The sequence below is a fragment of the Centroberyx affinis genome, unplaced genomic scaffold (assembly GCF_046629955.1).
Source record: "Centroberyx affinis isolate AG114_WGS23_722 - 3 ecotype Tasmania unplaced genomic scaffold, CSIRO-AGI_Caff_v1 ptg003915l_1, whole genome shotgun sequence".
Classification (NCBI taxonomy): Eukaryota; Metazoa; Chordata; class Actinopteri; order Beryciformes; family Berycidae; genus Centroberyx; species Centroberyx affinis.
In genome coordinates, this window is record NW_027281749.1 from 8,201 (window position 1) to 32,396 (window position 24,196).

At 42.4% G+C, this 24,196-nt stretch overlaps 1 protein-coding gene and 1 long non-coding RNA gene across 2 annotated transcripts; both read right to left on the minus strand.

The window, feature by feature from the left end:
• Nucleotides 1–973: 973 nt before the first annotated feature.
• On the minus strand, nucleotides 974–23,311 carry LOC139663090 (cytosolic phospholipase A2 zeta-like). Its single transcript, XM_071541627.1, has 19 exons — nucleotides 23,302–23,311; nucleotides 22,722–22,858; nucleotides 21,197–21,328; nucleotides 20,527–20,567; nucleotides 20,342–20,384; nucleotides 18,939–18,990; nucleotides 17,727–17,854; nucleotides 17,036–17,152; nucleotides 16,316–16,350; nucleotides 16,035–16,173; nucleotides 14,363–14,499; nucleotides 12,859–13,081; nucleotides 12,497–12,614; nucleotides 11,782–11,919; nucleotides 11,549–11,656; nucleotides 8,511–8,690; nucleotides 7,603–7,775; nucleotides 7,085–7,271; nucleotides 974–2,129 (listed from the first exon to the last, which is right to left on the minus strand). The coding sequence occupies exons 1-19, from the start codon at nucleotides 23,309–23,311 to the stop codon at nucleotides 1,915–1,917; spliced, it is 2,313 nt and encodes a 770-aa protein (XP_071397728.1). The 3' UTR covers nucleotides 974–1,914.
• Nucleotides 23,312–23,486: 175 nt separating this feature from the next.
• Nucleotides 23,487–23,960, minus strand: LOC139663091 (uncharacterized). Its single transcript, XR_011696695.1, has 3 exons — nucleotides 23,919–23,960; nucleotides 23,697–23,737; nucleotides 23,487–23,584 (listed from the first exon to the last, which is right to left on the minus strand). It is a non-coding gene; the product is annotated as an uncharacterized lncRNA (long non-coding RNA).
• Nucleotides 23,961–24,196: the final 236 nt, after the last annotated feature.

Here is a 24,196-nt window from a genome sequence, read left to right on the forward strand (position 1 = left end):
AGTGCCGTTCTTTGCTCTTGTTTCAATGAAGAAATACTCTCCAGTTCAGAAATAACTGATGTTATAGCAGCATCCACGCTAGCCACTATTGTTGAACGAACAGTCACTTCTCGCTGTCGCCACACCTAAACCACGCCCGTAGCTGCCCTCATAGGACGCTGATTGGTCCACACCACTGTGGTTTGGCCACAAACTCATAACTTGAAGCCTGGCAAGATGGATTCTCGCGTGATCGTGATCTCGCAAATCCAGCTGCCTCGCAAGGTAACCTGCCTGCAGTAAACAGTGTCTTTGTGTCCAGATGACAACTGGTTTGCTGAAATACGATACTACAACAGGGGGCAGCGCTGTACGGGAGGCAGGACTGTACGATGCTGGGGGGGGCACGCATGTACAGGGGGACAGTCTAGCGCGGAACACCGGCTGCCGACAGTGAGTGGGGGTACAGAAGGAAATAGAACTATCATAGTGACTTAGAATCATCAGAATAGTAAATGTTGGATAGGCTATGTTCACAGTGACAGCGATCCCCCGAACATCTGTTAACTCGAATTCTCGAATGTCATGTCACACTCATGATACTCAAGGGTTTCAAGATTTTGCATTCCAGCTGTGTCACTCTGGCCCTTTTCACTGTGAACTGATATGGTGCTTGATGCAAACTGTAGGCAGTCACAGCAGGGTCTGTGGCATAACGACGTTGTTGACAGTGTGTCTCTTGTTAAATGTCTACCTCCTATGGCTGCGTGTGTGATGTGCGGGAAACAAGCTGTACTACATTTACATGTACATATTGAAGAAAGAACTGACATTTCAGTGGTTCTCTGCTTTCTTATATAGTTTATTTCAGACTTGTGAAGGCAACTCTGAACTCATTTAGTAATACACACATCTTCTTAGGTGCTGGGTTGAAAAGAAGTCTGCAAAAATGAAGCATACAACCCGCATACTACCTTCCCCCTCTAGCATAATAACTGCTTAACTAACATTTATTCTAGAAGTTCTATTGTCTATATTGTTCTATAGCCATGCTTCTTCTTGGTAGTGTAGCATTGTAAATCGTGGCACAGTCACACAATAGGTGAATCAGAAAATACTGTCATTCTAATGTAGTGTGTTTCGGTGGGCCTTGCCAAACTCATACACTGACATATTTATCACCTAATTTATATGAGGTGTTTTGGTATCCAAGCTGGTTTAGGTTGGAACAAGCGGCCAAAACCACGGGTGAATTTTGAAGCCAGTACGGAAGTGGCGAAGGATGGCAATTCCACTAATGTCCACTAGAGGCTGGTTCCAAAAAGACTCTAAACTCGGCACTACATGCAAGTCAATGGGACCACAACCCAACTTCTCGCTAAAAATATAAAATCAATAGGCTACATTTTTTCCACAAGAGGTTATGGTCTCAACACCTAATTTCACTTCTTCTAATGTGTGTCAATATGGTGATTTTTGATGGATATAATGGATATAAAACGGGGTTGTCCTAGTGATTGACAGGTTGCCTGTCCAGTGATTGAGAGGTCGCCCATTATTGGCCAATAGTAGGCAGCGCTGCAACTCTGCAGATAACCCGAATTCCACCCTTGGCCTCGCTTTGGCTGCTCTGGCTCAAAAAAATGTCAACATGGCGTAAACACAATCTCCAGGCTTCAAAATGGCCCTTCATAAAGCCAATGGGTCATGTCACACTACGTCCATCTTTTTTTTTTACAGTCTATGGGTTGGAAAAATCGAGACCACTGACATCTGTCAAACCAAATTATACATTTTATACTGTCATGATTGATTGTAATACTATGCTAACAGTATGACTCTAACAGTATTGCTCTAACCTATTACAATTCACTTCAATCACTAAATTCTTGGCTTTTTTAAATCACTTTAATGGCATGCTTCGTAATTTTTCTCCTACGGCGCCATCTTTGATGCCTTCCTCTCCAGGGCCTTGCGGACAGCCTCCAGGATGCTTTCCTTGTTGTTGAGGACGTTATACGTCATTAAGTCCACCAGGGCCCGATAATCATCTTTTAAGAGGGTCAGGTTCTTGGTCTTGTATGGAGAGCTGCTGCTGCTCACATCTATCTCCCCGGCTTTTATCTCTGCCTCACCCACCCGAGGCACGCCTACAGTCATATGATGAGAAATTTGTTAAATTTACACTGTACAAAGTTCTTAATGGATCAGTAAATGTATTCAATTAATACTGTAGTCAAACTATACTTTCATTAGAAGTGTAATTTGATAATCAATAAACAAAAATAGCTAGCTCTACTAGGCATTTAGTTCTAACCAGAGGCAAGTGTAGTAAAATGATCGATGGCGAGTTTTAGTAGTAGTCAGTAGCTGTTTAAAATCAAGTAATCACTGAGAATGTGCTCTCCATCTCCATAAGCAAGTTATTACAATTACAATTTCCCATTTGGCAGACGCTTTTATCCAAAGCGACGTACACATGAGATTTTAATACAACACAAGCAAGGATCTAGTCAGGAGAGAACGACGAGAGTAAATGCCATAAAGCTAAGTTCTGGTCCGACAGGACATAGATGCTACGAGGCAGTGCATAGAGGCAGATAAAGAATTTTTTCTAATTTATTTATTTTTTATAGATTACACAGTCCATCAGGTGAGCAGGTGTTCACTAAAGAGCTGGGTCTTTAGCCTTTTCTTAAAGATTGAGAGGGACTCTGCAGATCAAATGGAGTTTGGTAACTCGTTCCACCACCGAGGAACCACAGAAGAGAACTACTGCATGTGCTGATGTGCTACTGACGTGCATGATTGCAAGAATAAGTGTGGGCGAAATGGTCTGCAGGAGGTTGGAGGGTATGGGGTCCAACGGACAGGTAGTGGGATGAGAGTCAAGCAGAAGCCTGGAGACTTGCTCCTCGGTAAGATGCGAAAATGAGATCAATGAATGGCTCAAAAGGCGCATCGCACAGTGCATCTAGAACCAGAGCAAGGTCCCACTGGGGAATCATGGTTTTGCGCATCGGCCTCTTACGCTGTACGCCCTTCATAAAACGCATCACCAGAGGATGGGAGCCGGGGGATTTTCCGTCAAATCCCACATGGCACACAGAAATAGCCGAGAGATAGACCTTAATAGTGGAAAAGGAAAGGCCTCTTTCCAATAATTCTTGGAGAAATGTCAAAATATCCACCACAAAGCTTTGGAACGGAATAATATTCCTTTCGTGACACCAAGCATAGAATAAACGCCACTTGAGCGTATATAACCCCTGTGTGGACACTGCTCTGGCCCTGGGCCTGCGACAGCAGGTCTCTGCGCACGGGGAGGCGCCACAGTCTCTCGTTCAGAAGAGAAATGATCTCCACGAGCTATGCTTTCTTGGGCCAACGTGGGGTGATCAGAATCATGGTTAATCTCCCTATGCGCACACGCTCCAGTGTGGTCTGGATCAGCGCCACCGGAGGAAACGCGTACAGGAGTGTCTGAGGCCACTGATGAGCCAGCGCATCTAACCTGAGGGGCGTGCACCCGTCCTGTAGCAAGACGAACAGAGGACAGTGCGCGTTTTCTCTCGAGGTGAACAGATCGACGGTTGCTCTGCCAAAATGACCCAATATCTGTTCCACTACCTTGGGGTGCAGTCTTCATTCTCTCGCCAGTGGAAACCCCCTGGAGAGAAGGTCTGCCCTGCTGTTCAGTATTCCCGGGATGTGCGTCGCTCTGAGAGACAGCAGGTGAATGCTGCTCCATGACAGTAGGCTGTGAGACAGAGAGAGGAGGGGAGGAGAGCGCGTCCCTCCCTGTTTGTTTATGTGCGCAATTACACACGTATTGTCGCTGCGTACGAGAACATGCTGTCCCGACAGCAGACCCATACTGTAAAATCGTCTTAGTGACAGATACACAGCATAGAGCTCCAGCAGATTGATATGCCATGACCTCTCCTTGTCTGTCCAGGTCCCATTCACATGCGTGTTCCTGCAGAGGCCTCCCCAGGAGGGTCTCTTCTGGGCTGTACGCCGCGGGAGGGAGTTGGAGTGTGCACAGGAGTGCGGACGGGCGCGTCCCTGGCTGCTGGGAGGCTTCGGTTGTGGGTAACAACGCCTGGGCATACTCATACATAGTGCTTCCTCCTGCTTCTTCCTCTGATCGCAGCGGGTCTGGATTTTCTCCAAAGCCTGTCCGAATAAGCCAGCGGGCTCAATGGCTTGGTGGAGAAACTCAGCGCGCTGCGTTTCTGGTAGCTCCATGAGTGTCAACCACAGGTGACGCTGGGCGACCACCGTCTCAGCCGTGCCTTTTCCCACAGCGACGGCTGCTGTGCTGGAGAGCCAGAGGATAAAATCCGCCATCCTTCGTGCCTCATCCAGTGGCTTGGCGGGATTCTCCCCCTTTGCCAGGGCCTCGTGGAGATCCCGCAGCTTCTCCGCTTGATAAGCCTGCAACATTGAGGCCGTGTTAAGCGAGCGAGCTGTCAGCCCCTGTGCGCGGTATATTTTCTCGAGCTGAGAGGCAGAGAATCTGCACTGCTTACTGGGGAGAGTGGGTTTGCTGCTCGCGGTGTTAGGCTTCGGTGTCAAGTGGACAGCCAGCGTCTTGTCCATCGGAGGAATGTTAGCTAGCCCCGCAGCCTCCATATCCTCTAAGTCCAAGAACTGGGTAAACGGCAGTGACAGCGGAGCCTTAAGGGATGCCCAGGACCGTGTGAGCTCGTACACAAAGTCGGGAAAAACATTTGTGTCTCACCGCTGCAAGCTGCTGTGGGAGAAAATAATTTCCTGCGAACCGAGTTTGCTGTTGGCGAGGAGGTGGAGCCAGCCACGGCACCTCAAGGTGCTCGGCCGCGCGGCGGCACAAGTCGACCATGGCCGGGGTAGTGCCGTCGGTCTCGGTCGGAAGATCTCCAGCACCGAGGACCTGGGAAGGCTCCTCTTCGTCTCCTCCACCTCCGACTTCGGCCTCCCCCTCCGAGAGGCCGCCCAAAGCGGCAAGGGAAAGCTCGTCCACAGACATTATGCTGAGCTGTACATTGTCAATGGAGATCTGGTCGGCTGGGTCCTCCTCCATACCCACGTACTCAGTAACGTTAGTATCTGGGAGGATATTATCCATCGCCCCATGACTGTCCTACTCCCTCATCAAAGTCCCCGCCTTTGGGTTCAAGCTCCGCGGAGGACTCGATGGCTTCAGACAGCAGAGGATCTCCGTGCGCGGCTGAGCTTCCCAGCACCCTCGACAGGAACGGCACATGTCTTTCCAGTGTCGTACTCCGGAGTCGGCGACAGTGCGCACAGGTCTCCGGATTAGCAAGTGCCGCTTTAGCATGCAACATGCCGAGACACACCAGGCAGGCGTCATGGGTATCCATCTCGGAGAGAGAAAACCCGCAAGCACTGGGGCATGCACGATTTTTCACCTTCACAGCTATGCTAGCTTTGCTAGACCTGCTGGAAGAGCTTTTCTTTCTGTATTCGGGTGCCATTCCACTGGCGAGTTGGCTTGCTAAACAAATTGTTAGCTTGCTAAACAGGTGTGGGAAAAAGGCGGTTCTGTTAGCGAGGCTAAAAAGGTGCACGTTAGCTGGGCTAAACGCAGTAAAGCGGCTAGTTAGCTAGCTAAACAAGCGCTGTGTAGAGAGCCTTGTTAGCGACGCCTTGGGCAGGGAGCTAGCTCACCTCCAAGCAGACAGTTCAATCGCTAGCAAGGGTCCTACAAGAGTCAGGTTATGCGAGGTGAAGTGCAAAAAGATTGAGGAGCAGAGACTGTGCAGGGGCTTTTGTAGGCCCGGGGGAGGCGGGACTCCCCTTGCCTGCTTCAGTCTCATTGGCCTTGACAGGCGTTTTGAGAAAGGTTCTTCAGGCTTCAGCTCGCAAGGACGCAATCCCCATACTAATGTGTTGTACCAAGTATACTGACCGAAAGGGAACTTATCAGTTGCGAGAAGGATGCGAAGAGGTCAGCAGTGAGCAAAGTTGAGGGTGGAGCTGGTGGAGGGTTGAGGAGTGAGGTAAAAGCTGAAAATAATTTTCAAGCGTCTTTGGCGCTACTGATTTTCTCCTGATAATAAGTGGTCTTGGCACTTTTTAAATGGGAGGAAGTTATAAAGCCAGTAATAGCCCATAACCCATGGGGAAGCCTAGGAATGGAAGCAGCCTACCCGAGCAAACACCAAGTGACAGACCGAGCTAAGTGTATCACAAACATAGTTTATGAACTGTGTTCGTGATCATCAGGCTTTTAGATGTGTTGTTTTACAAACCCTGACGAAGGCCACATGCTGAAACGTGTTGGTTTTACTAATACTTGGTTGGTTTCACTCAGTAGCAAGTGTTTCTGGAATTTACTCTTTTCCAGTGTTACCTGCCCATTCCATGCACCTTGTCAGTGAGTGAAGTTGTGCCAGAATACGTTCATCATTCCCACGCATCAAATTCAAGTCACTGGTACTCGCCTACAGGGCAATACATCAGACTGCCCCCCCTTTCTGCAATCTGTGGTCAGGTTCCAAACCTCGCCTCTTTCCCTCTGCTCCTCCACCCTTGCAGGTCGCCTCGCCCCTCCATCGCTACATGGGCTCAGAAGTCGCTCATGCCGGTCGCAACTCTTCTCATCCCTGGCGCCACAATGGTGGAACAAGCTCCCCCCTTCTGTCAGCACGGCTGAATCACTGCCCATCTTTCGGCGAAGACTAAAGACACATCTCTTCAGGTTACACCTGGACCCTTCTTGAACTAACCTATCTTCTTACCCTTCTTAAACTTGAAAAAAAAAATAATAATTTTGACGAATGCTACTTATTCCTATGAATAGTCTTAGCTGATGAAGACTGTGATGCACAGTTGGTTCACTACTGTTGACAAAATGTACTATTGTAAGTCGCTTTGGACAAAAGCGTCTGCTAAATGACGTAATGTAATGTAATATCATTCCCCTTAACTTCAAATCTTTTGTAAAATGACTGGATGATTGCAAGCAAAAAAAAGACTAAAGCCTTATGAGCGTTTCCTCCTATTCTTCCTTTTAAGAAGTACAAAAGAGCAAAATAAAAGTAGGGTAATGGAAACAGCACTGCTGCAATTGCAGCATAACCAACCAGCAGCTTACCAGGGGCCTTGAACTTTTTGTAAGTGACATTGACGAGTGGCAAATGAAGCACTATCGGGGCCTTGGGATTCTCCTTATCCTCAAAGATGTAGAACTCTTTGTCAGGCTCGGTCTCCAGACTGGCAAAGTCAGCGTTCGGGAAGGGGATCTTGTGATTCTTACAGTAAGAAGCTGTCTTCTCTATGACCTGGTAGATTGAACATGTGGTCACATTAATACATATACAGTACATGTACATATTGAGAGTAATATAACGCTAGTATAAAGTGCTTATCTAAAGATTTGGACAGCAAAATAGCATTTGCCAAACATTCACTGAATGAAGAATTATTAAGTAACTTTGCTGATGCGCAGAATATGGATTTTTTGACTGATAGTAGTGTTCAAACTAAACTAGTAAATATCACACCCTATATCAATGAAAAATATAATTTTGCTCCGTAACAAACTCAGGAAACATATATGCTGTTTTTGCTCTAATCAAATGAGCATCTCCTCCTCTATATAATTCTATTTACCTTCAAGTTATGGCCTGGGTCCCATGAATAACTGAGGGATATGATGAGGTCCGCTTCTCTTTCTGGCCGCAGGACAGGAGCACAGCCGATGTTGATGGCATGACCGGCATCCACTAGTCGTAGTGTGGGGTCAGCCGGTGTCAGTTTGTTTGGGAAGGCATCTGGATGAGTGTCTGATCAGCAGATGGAGAATGTTGATACAGAGATTATATTGGGCTAGATGTATTGGGCTAGATGATAAGCCTCTGTGCTCTGTTATCATGGACCCACATCCTTATCCTGTTTTTAAAGCCGTCAACATTTCCCCCCTTGTTACTTCAGATTAACTAGCTAACGTTTGCAAGTTGTTGTAAAACTTTGCGTTGCATAGCAACAAGAATATTATCCCTTGCGCCGATTGAGCTTATGCTCTGTGTTACTAGCGATGCTCACAGCAGCGCTTTGTGTTTGAGCAGGAGAAAGAAGTGTCCTAATTGATTATGGCCTTAAGTGGGACAAGTGATCAGACTTGCACAAGACACATACCATTCCGCCGAATGGGTGCCATTTACTTGTTGTAACTCTTCCAAATTGACCTTCATTTTTTATCTTTTTTCAACACTGAATCTAATAACACACATATTTAACTATTCAATATGTGTAGTGGTCAATCTCAGGCAACTTTATTTCATTTTTTACAAGGTTTCTAAGTGGAAGATGGTTGCATTTTTCTCAGTCCTGTTACCAAAACTCATGTTTCATTTAAAAAGTATGTTTAAAAGCATGTCAACTAATTCCTTTGTTTTCCTCTCAAGAAAGTGTTTATTTTAAAGAAATGGTTGGTTACATGTTCAAATAATTAATATTTGTGACTAAAAAATCACTATATATGCATGCAAGCACATCAATAACAGGACTAGGGGGCCCACCTTTCCAGGCGCTGAAGTTGTTGCTTTTATTGTAGTTCCAGTGTAGGAAGAGCCCACGCATGAAGTTGTACATCTGGGCAACGACTGGACGATTCCTCAAGAAATCAGTCACCATGTTGGCCACGTCTGTGACTGGGTTTAAGAGATATGTGTCCAGGGTTGACGGTTCATTATCAACCTCTGTCAAAGAAAGGAAACACCAAAACAACATTCATCTAATTTAGTAGGTCCTTCGGCGAACATAGTCAGTCAGTGCTGCTAATTGGAAATATCAACTCTGCTTGGATATTATTGTTTTTCCGAAGTCTGGGATTCAGGATTTGCTACATGACAATTGTGTCACAAATCCTAGAGTGTTGATTTTGAAAACAACTCTTAATTATAGCTGCTGCGCAGCGGTGAGTCGGGGCCGGGCATTTTGAGGAAGTAGAGGAAGAAGAAGAAGGATGAAGACAAATGAAGTATCTTTGAAGTCATGAGTCTCTAATCCACACAACACAATGCCTGAGTAGACATAAGCATACTCATTCTGCAACAACCAGGGATTGAACTCACAACCTTTGCCACCAATGGCAAGTCTTGATCATGTTGAGCTACCTGAGAAGCGGGATAATTAGAGGAGGCTTCACACTAGAACTTAGGCAACCACCAGGGAGCAGGATAACAGCTGTCCATGCATTTACAGGCAGATTTCAAACTAGTGTCAAATATTCAGTATTCAAGACAAAATTCTGAGAATTTGCATACTTCATCTAGACAACATAGAGATGTCTGTAATTTATTTTTTACAAAGATTGATTGCTTCATAAGTGAAAAACTGATGTTTAAAGATGCTCTATTTCCATTGACTGCAGTAGTTTACATGAGGGCAGAATTCAAAATACTGTCAAAAATTCCGTTTTTGAGATAAAATTCTGAAATTTTACACACTTCATCTACCATGACTGGAAAAATGTGTCATTTATTTTCATGAATATTGGAGATTTATTTCGCGAGAATTTGCAGTAGCTGTTTACAGTACTGTTTATAGTAAAACATGTTGATGCACTGTGGGCTCAATTTTTGATAATTCAAAAATCTGGCTGGATCGTTTGTGGTGGACAGTCTGAAGATGCAGTGTAGCAAGTTTGGTGTCAATTGAGCAAAAAATGTGGGAGGTGGTGAAACTTGCAAAGCCGTAGCACGTACGACTGATTTGTTATGAATTTTCAAAGTTTTAAACTTTAGACGGTTGCTGTAGCGCCACCATCAGGACTATTGACCCCCAAAGCCAGTTGAGTAAGTTTGGCATGGGACTGGACCTATGTGCAAAGTTTGGTTTATTTTCATGCATGGGAAGGCAGATTTCCTTGTAGGAAGAAGAAGAAGCAGAATAATAATAACATTGGCAAATACAAGAGGGACCGGCAGCAGAGCTGCCCGGCCCCTAATGATATGCCTCTCTGTTGGCTCCATGCAAAGGACAGGCTTGTTTGGTTCTTTCTCCTCTTTTTATTTACCATTTCTAGGTCTTCTTGCTAACTATTGCTAGGCTAGTTCAGCTAAGTTAGCTAGCTTATTGTGCTAACGAACCATGTTTTTCTCTTCTCTCCTGCTTCAATTGGCCTTGCCCTTGCACCATAGATGCGCATTATAATCACCTATTAATTAAAAGATTTTTCCAATCATAAGTGACAATGAAAAGATTGAGTGCACATTTAAAAACTGAAATTTGCAGATTTTCAGTCTCTTGTAACGCGCACACAATGACGGCTGTCTTTGAGGAGCACAAATCTAAAGATGCAGTTCTCTCGGGAGAATCAGATTTTTCGTGGTGCACCTGTACTCTGGTTTGTGCTGCGACTTGCATGAAAAAAAGAGGGAGACATTCACGTTTCATTTTCTTTTCCGGCTCAGTCATCGTGCGCATTGGATCAATTTTCATAGCCTATTGAAAATTCCTGTTAAGATTTGAGTCTTTGACGAGCGCACACCACATGATTATGCAAAGACTAGCCTGACATTGCTGATTGCGATCATATGAGAGAGATTTGAGTCTTTCACTCCAGATCTCAAATTGTTGCCAAATTGGGCTTGAAAAATGTGTAATGTGTCCCACCTTATGCCAGAAGCACATTACACGACCGTATGCTGCAGGACATCTCACATTAACTGAGCTACCGAATCTCGTCTTGTGTCACAACCCGCAAGACGGAAAGCCACATGGGTCATTAATGTAGACGTTTGCGTGTTAGCACCATACAGGGTACACCCTGTTTCTTTGTAGCCATGTTTCCCAGGTGTGCTTTGCAGTAAACAGAGTGATGACATATCCTGCTGTAACCTAATTGGCCTGTGTGACAAATCGCCTTGTTGTACCGCTCTCACACTACAAGAGCAACAACAAAAATATCAAATATGTTTGAAAATGATCAGGACGTCCCAGACTGCATGGGGACGTGGCATGCTGACCTTCTCGCACTAAGTGAGCAACTACATGCTGTTTTCACTGTGATCTTGAAAACTTGTCTGGGACCTTCTGGGACGCCTGAATCGGCTGTGATATTGTATGGTGTGCACAAGGCCTTAGAGAGAGAGATTAGTTTGTTGATGCTTTTTTGGGGGGAGGGTGTGCAATGTGGATTTAATGAACCCCCTCTGAGGCTAAAATCATTTATAGGCCTAAGCAGGTTGCCTCGTGTCTTCGTGATTTTTGCTTTTGTGTTGTCATCAGCTTAGCCTAAATGCTGGGATTTGTTTGGAATTTTGAATGTACAATTGATAAATTGTACAATTACCCTCCTGGTGTTACCTTCCTTTAAGAGAAAACAGGTTAATCATGTCATCTACAATGCCTTGGTCCTAGCAACCATCTTAAAGTTCTTAAACCATTTGTTGGACCATAGTTATTGAGAGTAAGAACATTATTAAAACACTGTTATACTGTATATTGTGGCCTCATTCTTTAAGACTAATAGTCTTGTAGTGATTGTAGTCATTTTAAAATCGTTTTAGTTTGATTGTGTCTCTCAGTGCATCATAGGGTGAATGTGCTGTACCTATGTCTTTGATATCAGGTCCTAGGAAAGGAGTCCAGGAGGGCTGGGCACCTGTAGCAAGCTGCCATAGTTGGGTCATGCTAACAGAGAAGGCACTGCTCCATATCCCTGATAATGTTGAAATATAAACAAGATTTAATTAACATGGATTAATATTGTAGTACTGTGCAAAACCATGCATATTTATTGACATAACAGGAAGTGTATTCATGAATGAGCTGTCATGTTCTCACCCATCAGAAAAGGAATGCGGGGTTCTGTTAGTTTCTTGATCATATGACCAAGGAAGAACTGACTCCCAATGTGCTCAGCTGGGACAAACGCCCCATACTTTGATATGCCTACCTCATAGGGGGTAAACTCACACCACTCTGAAAACAAGATTGATCAAAGGGGAAAACAAAATCAATCCTTATTCCTCCACAATATGCATTTTCAGTTATGGTTTGTGAACAGGGTGTCTGCAGGCCCTAGAAAAGTTATAGAATTAAATTAATGAAATTAATCCAAAATCCTTAGCGTAGTGACTAGTGTTGATTTGCCCTCTGAAAGTGTTTCTTGGTGCACTGTCTTTCCACCGAACAATCAGCTCAGTCACACAGACCAGCTGTATATCCTGATAAGTCTACAGTTATCATTTTCACTTAAATTTCAGGTGAAAAATTTGTCTTGCATTTCATCTTAACTTACATTAAAGTAAAAAAAAGTAAAACTCTTAAGCCTTAAAATTTCACTTGATTAAACTTGCAGACACCTTGTTAATATACAGTGTATATGTAATTCTGTATATATATGTGTGTGTCTATACTGTATACTGCATTATGCCCTTGGGCCTCAATCATCTTGCACAAAAGAAGTTCAGGATCAGTAAGATAAGTATCAGCTGTCTCCTTTTAAGTTTGATGACACAAAAACACAGATGAAAGAAAATGCCTAGAGGATCTTTACCAGCTTCAATTTCGCAGCCCTTCAACTCATCCTTCATATTGACAGCTGTGTATATGGGGAGAGGGTTTTGGCCATCAGCCACTGCCCTCTGCTGCTCAGACAGAGTACTGGTGGTTTTCTATGAAGCCAACATGTCACAACAGTGATGAAAAAACATTTATTCTGCAAAACCATCGACAAAAAAATCATAGTCATCCAGTTTTTGGTGACTAAAGATCAAACCAAAAACTACAATGAATCATGAACCAGAATAATTGCAACCAAGATGCACAACATTTAGGCTTCAAATTATTTGCACACTTAAACTTCTGGAGATCTATATAACGTAACATGATGGTCAGAGAAAGTGTAGCGCTCTTTACCTTCTCAAAGATCAGATGCTCAATAATCAGGCCCCACATATCAACGAGTGACACAATGTGACCCTCCTCCCCTTTCTTGTCCATTTCATCTTTGTAGTACTGCAGTTTGTCAGTGGAGAAGGAACTCAAGAAGCGCTTGGTTATCTTCCCCTCCATTGCTGAGATGGCACTGTTTAAGTCCTGCTGTGACCAATTGGCTTGCTGATACAGGCTAGTCATAGTCCTGTTCATATGGGAATGAATTAGAGAGAGCGATAAGATTTAGAATGATTTAAAAACAGGAAATGTGTACAAAATGGTGGTGCTGCCTGATTGAAATACATATAATCAAACGCAGAAACAGGTTAGTGCAGGTCTAGTGCAGATATGGCACAGTCTGAAAGCCTTCTTCATTGCCCTGCGACCAGGGTAGGAATTTCACGGCGGCCACGACAGCCATGGCCATCGTTGCCCCTCGCTCTGGCCGTGATGCCCACACGCCCCTACGGCCACCATGGCATTTGTGCCCTGCTACTGTCAAAATCTCGAGGTTGCTTTAAAAGTGTCAGTGGTCTCTTAGAACTGCAGCAGTCCTTGTAGCTTGGATTGGCAGTGTCACATCGCATCAAAGCCACTAGCAGGCTACATTGAATTCATTTCGGAATATCAAGAAAACGGGAGCGCAACTGAGAAGGACTATATGCAGGTAAGCAAGCTAGCTAGTTATCGATAGATAGATAGCTGACTTATTTAGTGCTTAACTGAATCAAACCTCTCTGTTTTTAATACCACTTAATGTTAATACTTAATACGTTAGTAACTTACTTCGATACAGCCACCAGATGGCGACGAAGAGCCAGAGCTCCCACCATAGAGCTCCAGTCTGTCTGGACTGAAATGGCTGGTGAAAATCACCGGAAGATCGCTATGAGTCAGAAACAGTCTCAAACTTACGGTAGAAACGTGAGTAACTCAAATCTGCCGTTTTTGGTGAAAATAACATAAGCCTTGGTGAAATATTTTGGCAAGAACATAGATTTTTGTCAGTTAGACTGTAAAATGTTAAGTTTGACTGCTACGTTTCCCCGGAAATGGCGGGCATTGTATCGTTCCAATCGTGGTGCGTTTAGGGTCATTGGAAAGCTTGGAATTTCTAGTTTCCAGCGATACCAAGCAAGCATGTTATTGCCTAAAAAATGTTGTGACACCAAATGGCCTTGCCCCTAAAATGACGAAATTCCAAGCCTGCCTGCGACCCTGTTCTGCTTCCTTCATTATTCAAGTGAAACACCTAACAAAGTCAGCAAATGTGACAAAATTTGTTTTCTGGAGCAGGGGCCAAGGCCACAATGTACACAAAGCCCATCAGGCATTTCTTTTGCATTCATAGTTTGCATAGCATACAAACGCCTGAAGACAAGGTCCGTAGACAAACAAGTTATTAATGAAGTTTTACCAAAAGCAAGACTGTGACACAGCACTGTGCAAATACTGCGAACCCAGATCCCTCAATTGTCTAACTCACCATGTGGACCCGGACACACCAGTGATGTAAGTGGCTGCGTCCAGGACGCCTATTTGCTGCAGCCCCTTCAGACTGCCAAACAGGCCTGTCATCGCTCTGGTCCCGCCTCCTGAACCCACCAAAGCTATTACAGGCACCTGGGCAGAGGACAGAAATATGTTTAAATGGATATGATGATATGTTCTAATTGGATTCTACATTTGCTACTGAGATCCCTAAAGTGATTATCAGCTTGTTGGCATATGGAAGACTTGCAGGATCCACAAAAAAAAAAAAAATTTTAGGGGATATAAAATGTCTTTAGAGTATCGAACTGAAATTCCTATATTAATTTACAATGTTCCAGTTCTTCTGTTTCCACATAAGAGTAAAACTATATTGCTGCATCAAAAACTGAACTAAATTTAAATGTTACTCCTTCAAAAGCCACTGGTTCTGACATGAGTTAATGTTCAGTCTATTCATTTTGACAGTACACATTATACATTATGCATAGAGCTGGCTTTGACATACTACTTAGGCCTTAAGGTGAACACTGGCCTTGTGGCCACTTCAGCACATATAAAGTAATACCTTCCAGTGGAAGAATGAATGGAGTACAGAATTGCAACGGAATTTACGATCTAAATAAATGTCCTGTCACAATCTGAATCTGTTTTATGTGACCAATAAGCACTTAGAACACAGGAAGAAAATACCATATCTTTCTGAGTTTTCGCGTTTTCTAGTATTCATAGTTTATGAGCTATGTTTACATATGGTGTAGCCTATACATGTCCTAACTGGTGTCTTCCCGGTCCATTCAATAGCTTTTCTTTTTTTTTTTTAGAACTAGCTCCTCCCTCGCTGTATAATAGCAGCCCTCACCCCCTCCTATTCCTGAAATAAAATCTCTTAATGGCGGAATTGATGAAGCAAGTGAGTAAACTTGTTAACTAGTAAACTTGCTACCTGCCTCTTCACTTGTCATTGTGGGACATGTAACGTTCTATGAATACTACCAGTATTCATAGTCTTTTCTTACATCACCACACGGCCATCTTGGTAGGAAAATAACAGGTCATTGTAATCAAATGACAAACACAGCCAATGAGCTGTGTGTATTGTAAAGCGCCATATTGGTAGGAATGCATGTGACATCATAGGAATACTATGAATTCAGGGTATTTGTGTGCATGTCAATGTACTCATTGATGAAAACAATGACAGGTCGCCAGGTCAGAGCTCATGACACCATCGCTTCAGCAGTGGACGGAAAGTGACTGGTGGTGCACTGCAAAACCAACCAACTCAAAAGGTATGCCATTATTTTACTGTGTTATAAGCATTTTTCTACAATAATCCGATTGTGAAATGTTTATTTAGATTGCAAATTTCATTGCAATCTAAATATACCCCATTCATTCTCCCATTGGAAGGCCTTTCATGGTGATGCAGCGGCCACCTAGTGGTTCTGCAGCCTGTTCTCATATGCAGAATGTACAGCAGAGGACATGAGGCAAGACAAAGAGCAGGTTGCAATATCTCTTCAATTATAGTCTAATACCGCTGAATAATATATATATATATATGTGTGTGTGTGTGTGTGTGTGTGTGTGTGTGTGTGTGTGTGTATATATATATATATATATATATACGTATATTTTTATATTTCAGAAGAAGTCCACTATACTTTTTTGGGTCCAGGAGGAGAGCTGAGGCCAAGCAGCTTCTGCAAAGCCTGTCCCACCACGACTTTCCTCTTTTCCAGATATTCTTTCTCTTGGGGTGGGATGTCAAAATCCATACGCACTGCAAGACCTTCCTCCATGCTATGGATTTGCAATGTAAAAGCAAGGGTATTAAGGTAAGAGTGCACACACACACTAACACTTTCACTCATATGAAATTAGGAGAGTATGAATGGCTACTGATCCTGCATGAAGGCCAGAGGTTATGAAGGAAGCACTTTACCCATCATCTGTATGCAGGTTTAAATCCACTGTGTCCTGTGATGGGAAAAATGCCACATTATTATTTAAGCGCCTCAGGTCTTATAGTAATTCAAATTACAACCACTGTGCTTCCACACTGTGAGCAACATGACCAACAAGTCAGCGTTAGTCCATTCATTTCCTATTGATCTGAGCGACCAGGGAAACTGAACTTTTTGCAGTCATCGTCCATCCAACGGCCAATGAGATTTTTTCACATCCTTGTTTCCCTACCAATGAGATTAGATTTCTTGAATAATAGCTCTACCTGGCAAGTGCAAAATGGACAAGAAGTTGATTCCAGCTATTCAAAGCTGCCCAGTTCTCTACAACTTTTATTTGAAAGACTACAGGAATAAACATATCAAAAACGATGCTTGGAGAGAATGGTTGCATCCATCATTGGGGTTGAAAGTGTTTTTTATTAATGCTACCTAATTAACACTTGCCAGCCAGCTATATTAACTTAACTCAAAATGATGTAACATTATGAAAGGCAATACCAAAGCAGTAAAAAATACATATTTTGACATAGCTTATGTTGCCTGTTCAAAACATTGTAGCTGCAGACCACTACATAAATACAGTCAGAGCCTCTGGCCTCACCCTCAATCGGTCAGAATAGAGCAACCCATGAACCAAGTTGCTCGCAGTGTGAACGAGCAGTCAGACCTCATACAAACATGATGAGTTGTTGTACCTGACCAAGAGGTAGAGACACTTTGACATCATGTTTGACAGGCAGTGGCTGGAGTTTGATGGCAGATAGCAGAGGAACATTAGTGGCGGTTACATTATTGGCCTCCTCCTCTGAAGACTACAACACAGAAAAAGAGATAATTGCAATACATTACATATAATTTTATAGTTGAAAAGAGTTCATTTGAATGTGTTTTGAAAAAACACCTACAAGGTATTTCCCTTCCAAAATGATTTGAGCGTGAAAAAAACATTTGCATTTACAAAGAACTATTTTCAAAAGTGTAACAAATGATTTGTGAAAGTATAAAAAGTTTTGAGGAAGAAAACTGGATCTGTGTACTCATGCCCTCTGTGTTTCAAAGTACAAGTACCCTTAAATTAGTAATCTGTTTCCTTGAATCAATAAATCCAGATTTTAAGATTAAATATAAGTGTCCTCAATTTAGTAATATGTGCCAAACCAGGTCAATCATTTCATGCAGGCAGGGAAAGGGGCAGTTAAGGTTAAACACATTTCTTTGTTAAATTAATATAATTCAGAACAACTATGTATACATTGTATACATACATACATACATACATACATACATACATACATAGCTGAATGCGGACCCATGTAGAGAAACCACCACTCATTCAACAGTGTGATGGTGCCTAAAACATGCCAAGGTAAGACAGTTAAACCTCACCGCTACTCCTAGTTCTGTCTCCAGGTCCCTGTTGATATAGAAGCGCAGGTTTCTTGCTTCCTGGGTATCTGGAATTTTAATATCCTCCTGATAGGCACCCCTTATTTTAAGCATCATGTCCTTAACCTCTGCGAAAAGATGCAAATGTGCGAGATATGAATGGCTCTATGAATACTGCTTGATAAGTCACATGTGAGCACACACAAGCAAGCACTGTATGTGGGGTAATTGCATGTCTCATTCTTGGTTGCCTCTGGGTCACTTTTCTGTCATCATCTGTTCAGCAGGTACAGATGGTGAGAAGGTGAGAAATGCAACATCAGACTGGTCTTGCTGATTTTGAGTTAGTTTTCACAAATCATTTTGATCCAGATACCTCAAGATCACAGAATCCATTTGCGGTCTTTAAATGTTGCATTTATTCATCTGTTGAACAAATGATGTTACAATGCCATGTATATATGTTGCAAGGCCAAAAAGAGCTGAGTGAACTAGATTTAAGCCTGAAAAACTTTTTATTTTACTTGTATTCACTTATGTGCACAAGTACACAAATAACTGAAAGACAAAATTCAAAAATAATTGTGGAAAGTTTGGACCTGGGGCAAGGAAGAACCGATTAACTTTTCACACCAATTCGCCAAAGGATATAAGCATATAACTTCCGAACAGATTCACCAAACATTGTGTGCCTATCAGCAGACATAAGAAGAGGCAAAGCCTCCAATATTGGCCCAATCAACAAGTTGATAATGTGGCATGGAAGAAATAATTAACTTGTGGTGAAAATCCAACGTCTGAACTGGCATATATTGACAATTGCATAGCGTTGGCAGAGGAATGTGCTTTACTGAGTGCCATTTAGTTTTATTTTATTTTATCTTTATTCTAATTTTTGGTTTCATTTTTATCTACTCTTGTTTTCTGTTCTATGCACTCTCATATTGTATTTATTTTCATTATTTGGAAAGCACTTTGTAACAGTTGTTTTGAAAAGTGCTATATAAATTAAGTTTATTGTTAATATTATTATCCTGATATTTGGCATCAAAACTATCCTAACATCTTCCTTTGAGACACAGAGAACAGACAAACAGCATTTAGGCAAAGACAATTAGGAAAGCATAAGCTTAACATACAGTACATTTCAATATGACTTATTGAGTTGGACAGAATTGTCAAATAAGTATGTTTGATGTTGATAGTACATACTTTCATGGCTTAGCTTGTCGACCCTGATATCCAAAGCAGAGAATGGAGCAGCCTGGGACATGAGGCACAAAGAGAAATTAGTTATTCTGTTTATTGTAATCAAAGTAAGGTATACTCATAATGCACAACTATTGTCTCAACAAGCTACAGTATAGGTAAGAAAAGGCCCTCCTGCTTCTGTGTCAGCTTGATGTTCAGAAATCACCACTTCATAGACCTACTTATTTTTCATGTCGCTTCATACTTGATTTAACATTAGAGTTTATGGGATCGATCAGTTCTGTTCCTTAGGTGTCTTGCTCCTGTTGATTCCCAGGTATTATGTACTCACCCCCATGTCAACTGAAACTCCACTGAAGTTGGTGGGACCACCAAACACAGTGCAAGTTAGCCCCCGTAGTCCCATCTCAGCCATCTCCCAAACTATTAAAACTAGAATTTATAACCTCCCCCTCTCTCCTCTCCTCTCCTCTCCTCTCCTATTCTCCTCTCCTCCTCCTCTTCTCCTCTCCTTGTCTCCTCTCCTGCTCTCCTCTCCTCCTCTCCTTTCCTCTCCTTGTCTCCTATCCTCTCCACCTTTCGTCTCCTTTCGTCTCCTCCTCTCCTCTCCTCCTCTCCTTGTCTCCTGTCCTCTCCTCTCCTCCTCTCCTCTCCTCTCCTCTCCTCTCCTCTCCTCTCCTCTCCTCTCCTCATCTCCTCTCCTTGTCTCCTATTCTCTCCTCCTTTCGTCTCCTCCTCTCCTCATCTCCTCTCCTTGTCTCCTGTCCTCTCCTCTCTCCTCTCCTCCTGTCCTCTCCTCTCTTCTCTTTGTCTCCTCTCCTCTCCTTTCATCTCCTCCTCTCCTCTCCTCTCCTCCTCTCCTCATCTCCTCTCCCTGTCTCCTGTCCTCTCTCCCCTACTCCCCTCTTCTCCCCTCTCCTCTCCTCTCCTCTCCTCTCCTCCTCTCCTCTCCTCTCCTCCCCTCTCCTTGTCTCCTCTCCTCTCGGGACACACAAACACACAAACCGCTCTCCAATTATAGTAGTGGGATGAATGGGGGCATCTTTTTCCAGCTCCGAATAAAGCATAAAATGTTCATCAAATTTCTATTAACAGCTCGTGCAGCATAATCTGTGGTGGCTGTACGAACTTCAATAGAGTTTCAACTGACATGCGCGTCAGTAGATTAGGTGAACTATTCCTATAGATTTAGGTGAACTATTCCTTTAATGCATAATGATTTGTGTCATGATATAAGTAAATCATTAGTGTCTCAATCAAGTAAGACCTAGTGGGAATAAAGAGACATTATTAATGTGTCTGACCCTTGCATAAACCTTCTCTGAACTCTACTTTCATGTTGGTTCCTAGAGTGTCTTTATTTGGGTGTTTGTGCTGTCAGGATCCCACATGAGAAAACTTACCACTAGGATGCCGTTTGTGAGGTATTCGTGACTGGGCTCCTCACTACAAAAAGACAAATGATTTTTGTTGCATCTGTATGTTTAGAGTTCAGACACTATTGGAAAGCTATAGAAAAACACATTACTGTAAATATAGCCTTTGCATGAAAGCAAAATTAAAACAGGAACATACAAAACTCAGTTACCTCTCCTGTAGCTCAAAATCAACCCAGAGTTGACTCTTTGTCTATAGAAAAGAGGGCATGAGAATAATGTGTGAATTCTATCCATGTATGAGCAATGTTAAGTAGTTGTGCAAGAACACTGGCTACACAAGATAGTAGCCTTGCCACAATCATTTTCATATTCAGGTCTGTATTCATCAAACTTCTCAAAACAGCAGTACAGATGGAGGATCATGAGTCAGGTTACATTAACTTTATTGGTAACACTTTACAATAAGGGTACATTAATTAAGGGTTAGTTAGCATTAACTAACCCTTAATTAACAGTTAACTAATGTGTCTGGTAATAATTTACTAATGGTGTTCATGTTAACTAAGGTATTCATTTATAGATTATTTAATAGTTTATAAAGATGACTATTAAATAATGTATAAATTAATACCTTAGTTAACATGAACACCATTAGTAAATGATTACCAGACACATTACTTAACTGTTAATTAAGCGCTCGTTAATGCTTATTAAGCATTAACTAACCCTTAATTAATGTACCCTTATTGTAAAGTGTTACCACTTTATTCGATAAATATGTCTGAAGAAGTACAACTGGTCCCAGATCAATGCTATGCCAATATGCTTAGAACTACAGATGCTGATCTATTTATTAATATGGTTTCTTGATATTTTCACCTTAGGGTTTGTGGTGAAGACCTTGGTCTCCTTCTTCCCTGGGGTGAGGTTGCTAATGTCAAACATCAGTGTGGAAATCAGGTCGTCGCTATTCAGGGGGTCCTCGTCATACAGCTTCAACTCCAGAACATTCTGGAAAGACAGCAGAGGAGCTCACTGTTTAGAACAGAACTTTATTGTCCACCACCGTGGAAATTTGCCTTTGGCTTCACAGGTTGGTGACACAGGTTGGTGACACAGCACAATAAATAAAATACAATATGATACAACACACAAAAAACAATAGACATAGCCAACAGTATCAAAAAGTGAACAATGAGGAAGAGTTTAGTTAGGTGATTGCATTTGGTATGAAGGACCTCTCACTACCCGATCTGAGTCGCACATGCGCGCTGTCGCTGCCCGATCTAAGTCAACCATATGTGAGTCGCGCATGTGCCATTTTACGACTTCTCGTTTACTTTCAAGACTCATACCCGAATCAAAGATACTCTATACACACAAACACAAACACACTAAACCGTCTCTGCCCGAATACATAATGTTTTGACACCATGGCGAAACATTAAATGTACTTTTGGGACAGTCAATAATAGTTCAGTCAAATGAAAATATCTCGTAATTACGAGATCAGTACATTTGATAAGTAACTAAGTAAGTAAGCTAGCTAGCTAGCTTTGGTGAACATATATGATTGGAAACGAAGTAGTATCCAGTTATGGAATATATTTATCACCACTTTGGCTGATGTGATGTGAAACATGATGGGTTTGTTTGCTACATCAGTTAACTAGCCAACTTGGTAACATTAGCGATTAATATAAAATGGCCATGGCAACATAAAAGCTATAGCTGGCTAGTGAGTCCGCATCATCCTTAATGCTATTCAAGTGCGAAACGATTACATTTGTCTTTCCAATTGAAGATACACATTAAAAGGGGGGTTGTCTGTGCCGTAAACCATTCACGCTCGCGCGCATGCGCGACTTACATACAGTTGACTTAGATCGGGCGGCGACATAATGACAGGACCTTTTCTACATATTCTAGGTTGCTTTAACAGCTCCATACCACCTCCCAGAGGGCAACAAAATAAATTCTTGAAAGAGTGGGCGTCAGATCAAAAAAGTCAAAGTCAGATCAAATCGTACATTTTTAGGATTGTTACACCCCTAATGGGAAGTACTGTGTATTCGACAAGCAAGTAGCACAAATATACGTGCATTAGCATTTTTGCTGATCTTCCGAGCTTTGTCACTAGTCACTTTTAATAAATACGTGAATTGCTAAATCTAGCAATAAAGTTGGTAACAGTGTGCGCTTAGGCACAGTGTCATATGGAATAGTCATGTCCATTAATTAGAGACTCAAAAGAAAATTCCCTGTGTAAGTGTTCATCAGATCAACAACATATCAGATATTGTTTGTAGTACGCACACTGGTGCTCACTGTACAAAATTGGATACGGTTGTTACTATGTAATATCCATTCACATTGACTAAATGTCAGTATAAAATGGCCTCACTTTCACGTGGCTGGGGACCCTGAAGTTAAACGTTTCGTCCCACACAGGGTCGCGGCTGTTCGGCACGATTTTTGTCTGGTAGGTCGTTGCCGATGCCGCGGGGAGACGCAGAGTGACATAGCAGTCTGATTCAGACCCTGTAGTAGTGAAACAGGAAAAAACCCCAGGGACAGCAGTGTAAGTTATGCAACACAACACTGACAAACACTCCTTGTAAGTATGTATCGCATGAATATGAAAAGGTTCTATAATGGGCTGAGTGAAAATGATTAAAAAAGTGACAAGATTTCAGTCTTTTTTATTCTTTTCTTAAAGATCATGTGAAGCATTAGCTATACTTACAATAATCGTAGGAGGGAGCGTTCAGTGCTTTTAATATGGTGATACTCAAGGCCCAGTAGGAGACATCATCTTTCTGTTGAATGAGGCAAAAAATACCTGGAATATGTGGTTTACAGAGTCTGGCTTTGGATTTTCAAGCCACATTCCCACATAGAGCCACTTAGGGCTTGCAAGGGTCAACTCACCATATGTGTATAACTGAGTGTGAAATCACTTATTGCCTTTATTTGGAGCTAACGCCTCATCATATTGACAGTGAGATGGAAATAGGTAGATTCAATGACAATTCAGTGACATACTGTAGGTAATGCCAGCCAGGCAAGGCTTTGTTAGAAGACAGTAGAATCATTTTGTCCATCAAGTGCAGTGTTGCACTTGCAATATTGCATTAATCTTCTATGAACATTCCTTAAATTATAGTTACTAGAGTGTCTTTTAGGCTTTGTGTGTAGTCAGCATCCCACATGAGAGACCTTACCACTCGTTTGTCATCTTTGAGGTGTTCTCGATTGCACGCCTCACTAGAAAAAGACACATTATTTTTGTTTCATGCCTATACTGTATTTAAAGTTCAGACTCTGTATTCGAAGCATATAGCAAGTGAAAACAGAGGAACATACAAAACTCAGTTACCTGTCCAGTAGTTCAAAATCAACCCAGAGTTCACTCTTTGTCTATAGGAAAGAGGGCATGAGAATGTGTGATCATCAAAGTGAATTCGATCCATCTATGAGCAATGTCAAGTACAACTTTAAGTAAGTACAACTGGTCCCAGATCAATTCTATGCCAATATGCCTAGAATGATATGTTGAAGTGCTGATCTCTATATTAATATGGTTCCTTGATTTTTTCACCTCCGCGTGTATGGTGAAGACCTTGGTCTCCTTCTTCCCTGGGGTGAGGTTTCTCACGTCAAACAGCAATGTGGAAATCAGGGTGTCATGCCTCAGGGGTTCATCGTCATACAGCTTTATCTCCAGAATATTCTGGAAAGACAGCAGAGGAGCTCACTGTTTGCTGGTTAAAGAGGTGGAAAGTAACTAAGTACATTTACTCGAATACTGTACTTAAGTACAATTTTGAGGTACTTGAACTTTACTTGAGTATTTCCATTTTATGCTACTTTATACTT

Coding starts and splice junctions, on each gene's coding strand:
- LOC139663090 (XM_071541627.1), bottom strand. Junction 12,615..12,858: donor AGCATCTGATCTTTGAGAAG/GTAAAGAGCGCT, acceptor TTGGCTTCATAG/AAAACCACCAGTACTCTGTC. Junction 2,130..7,084: donor CAAAAAGTTCAAGGCCCCTG/GTAAGCTGCTGG, acceptor ATATGACTGTAG/GCGTGCCTCGGGTGGGTGAG.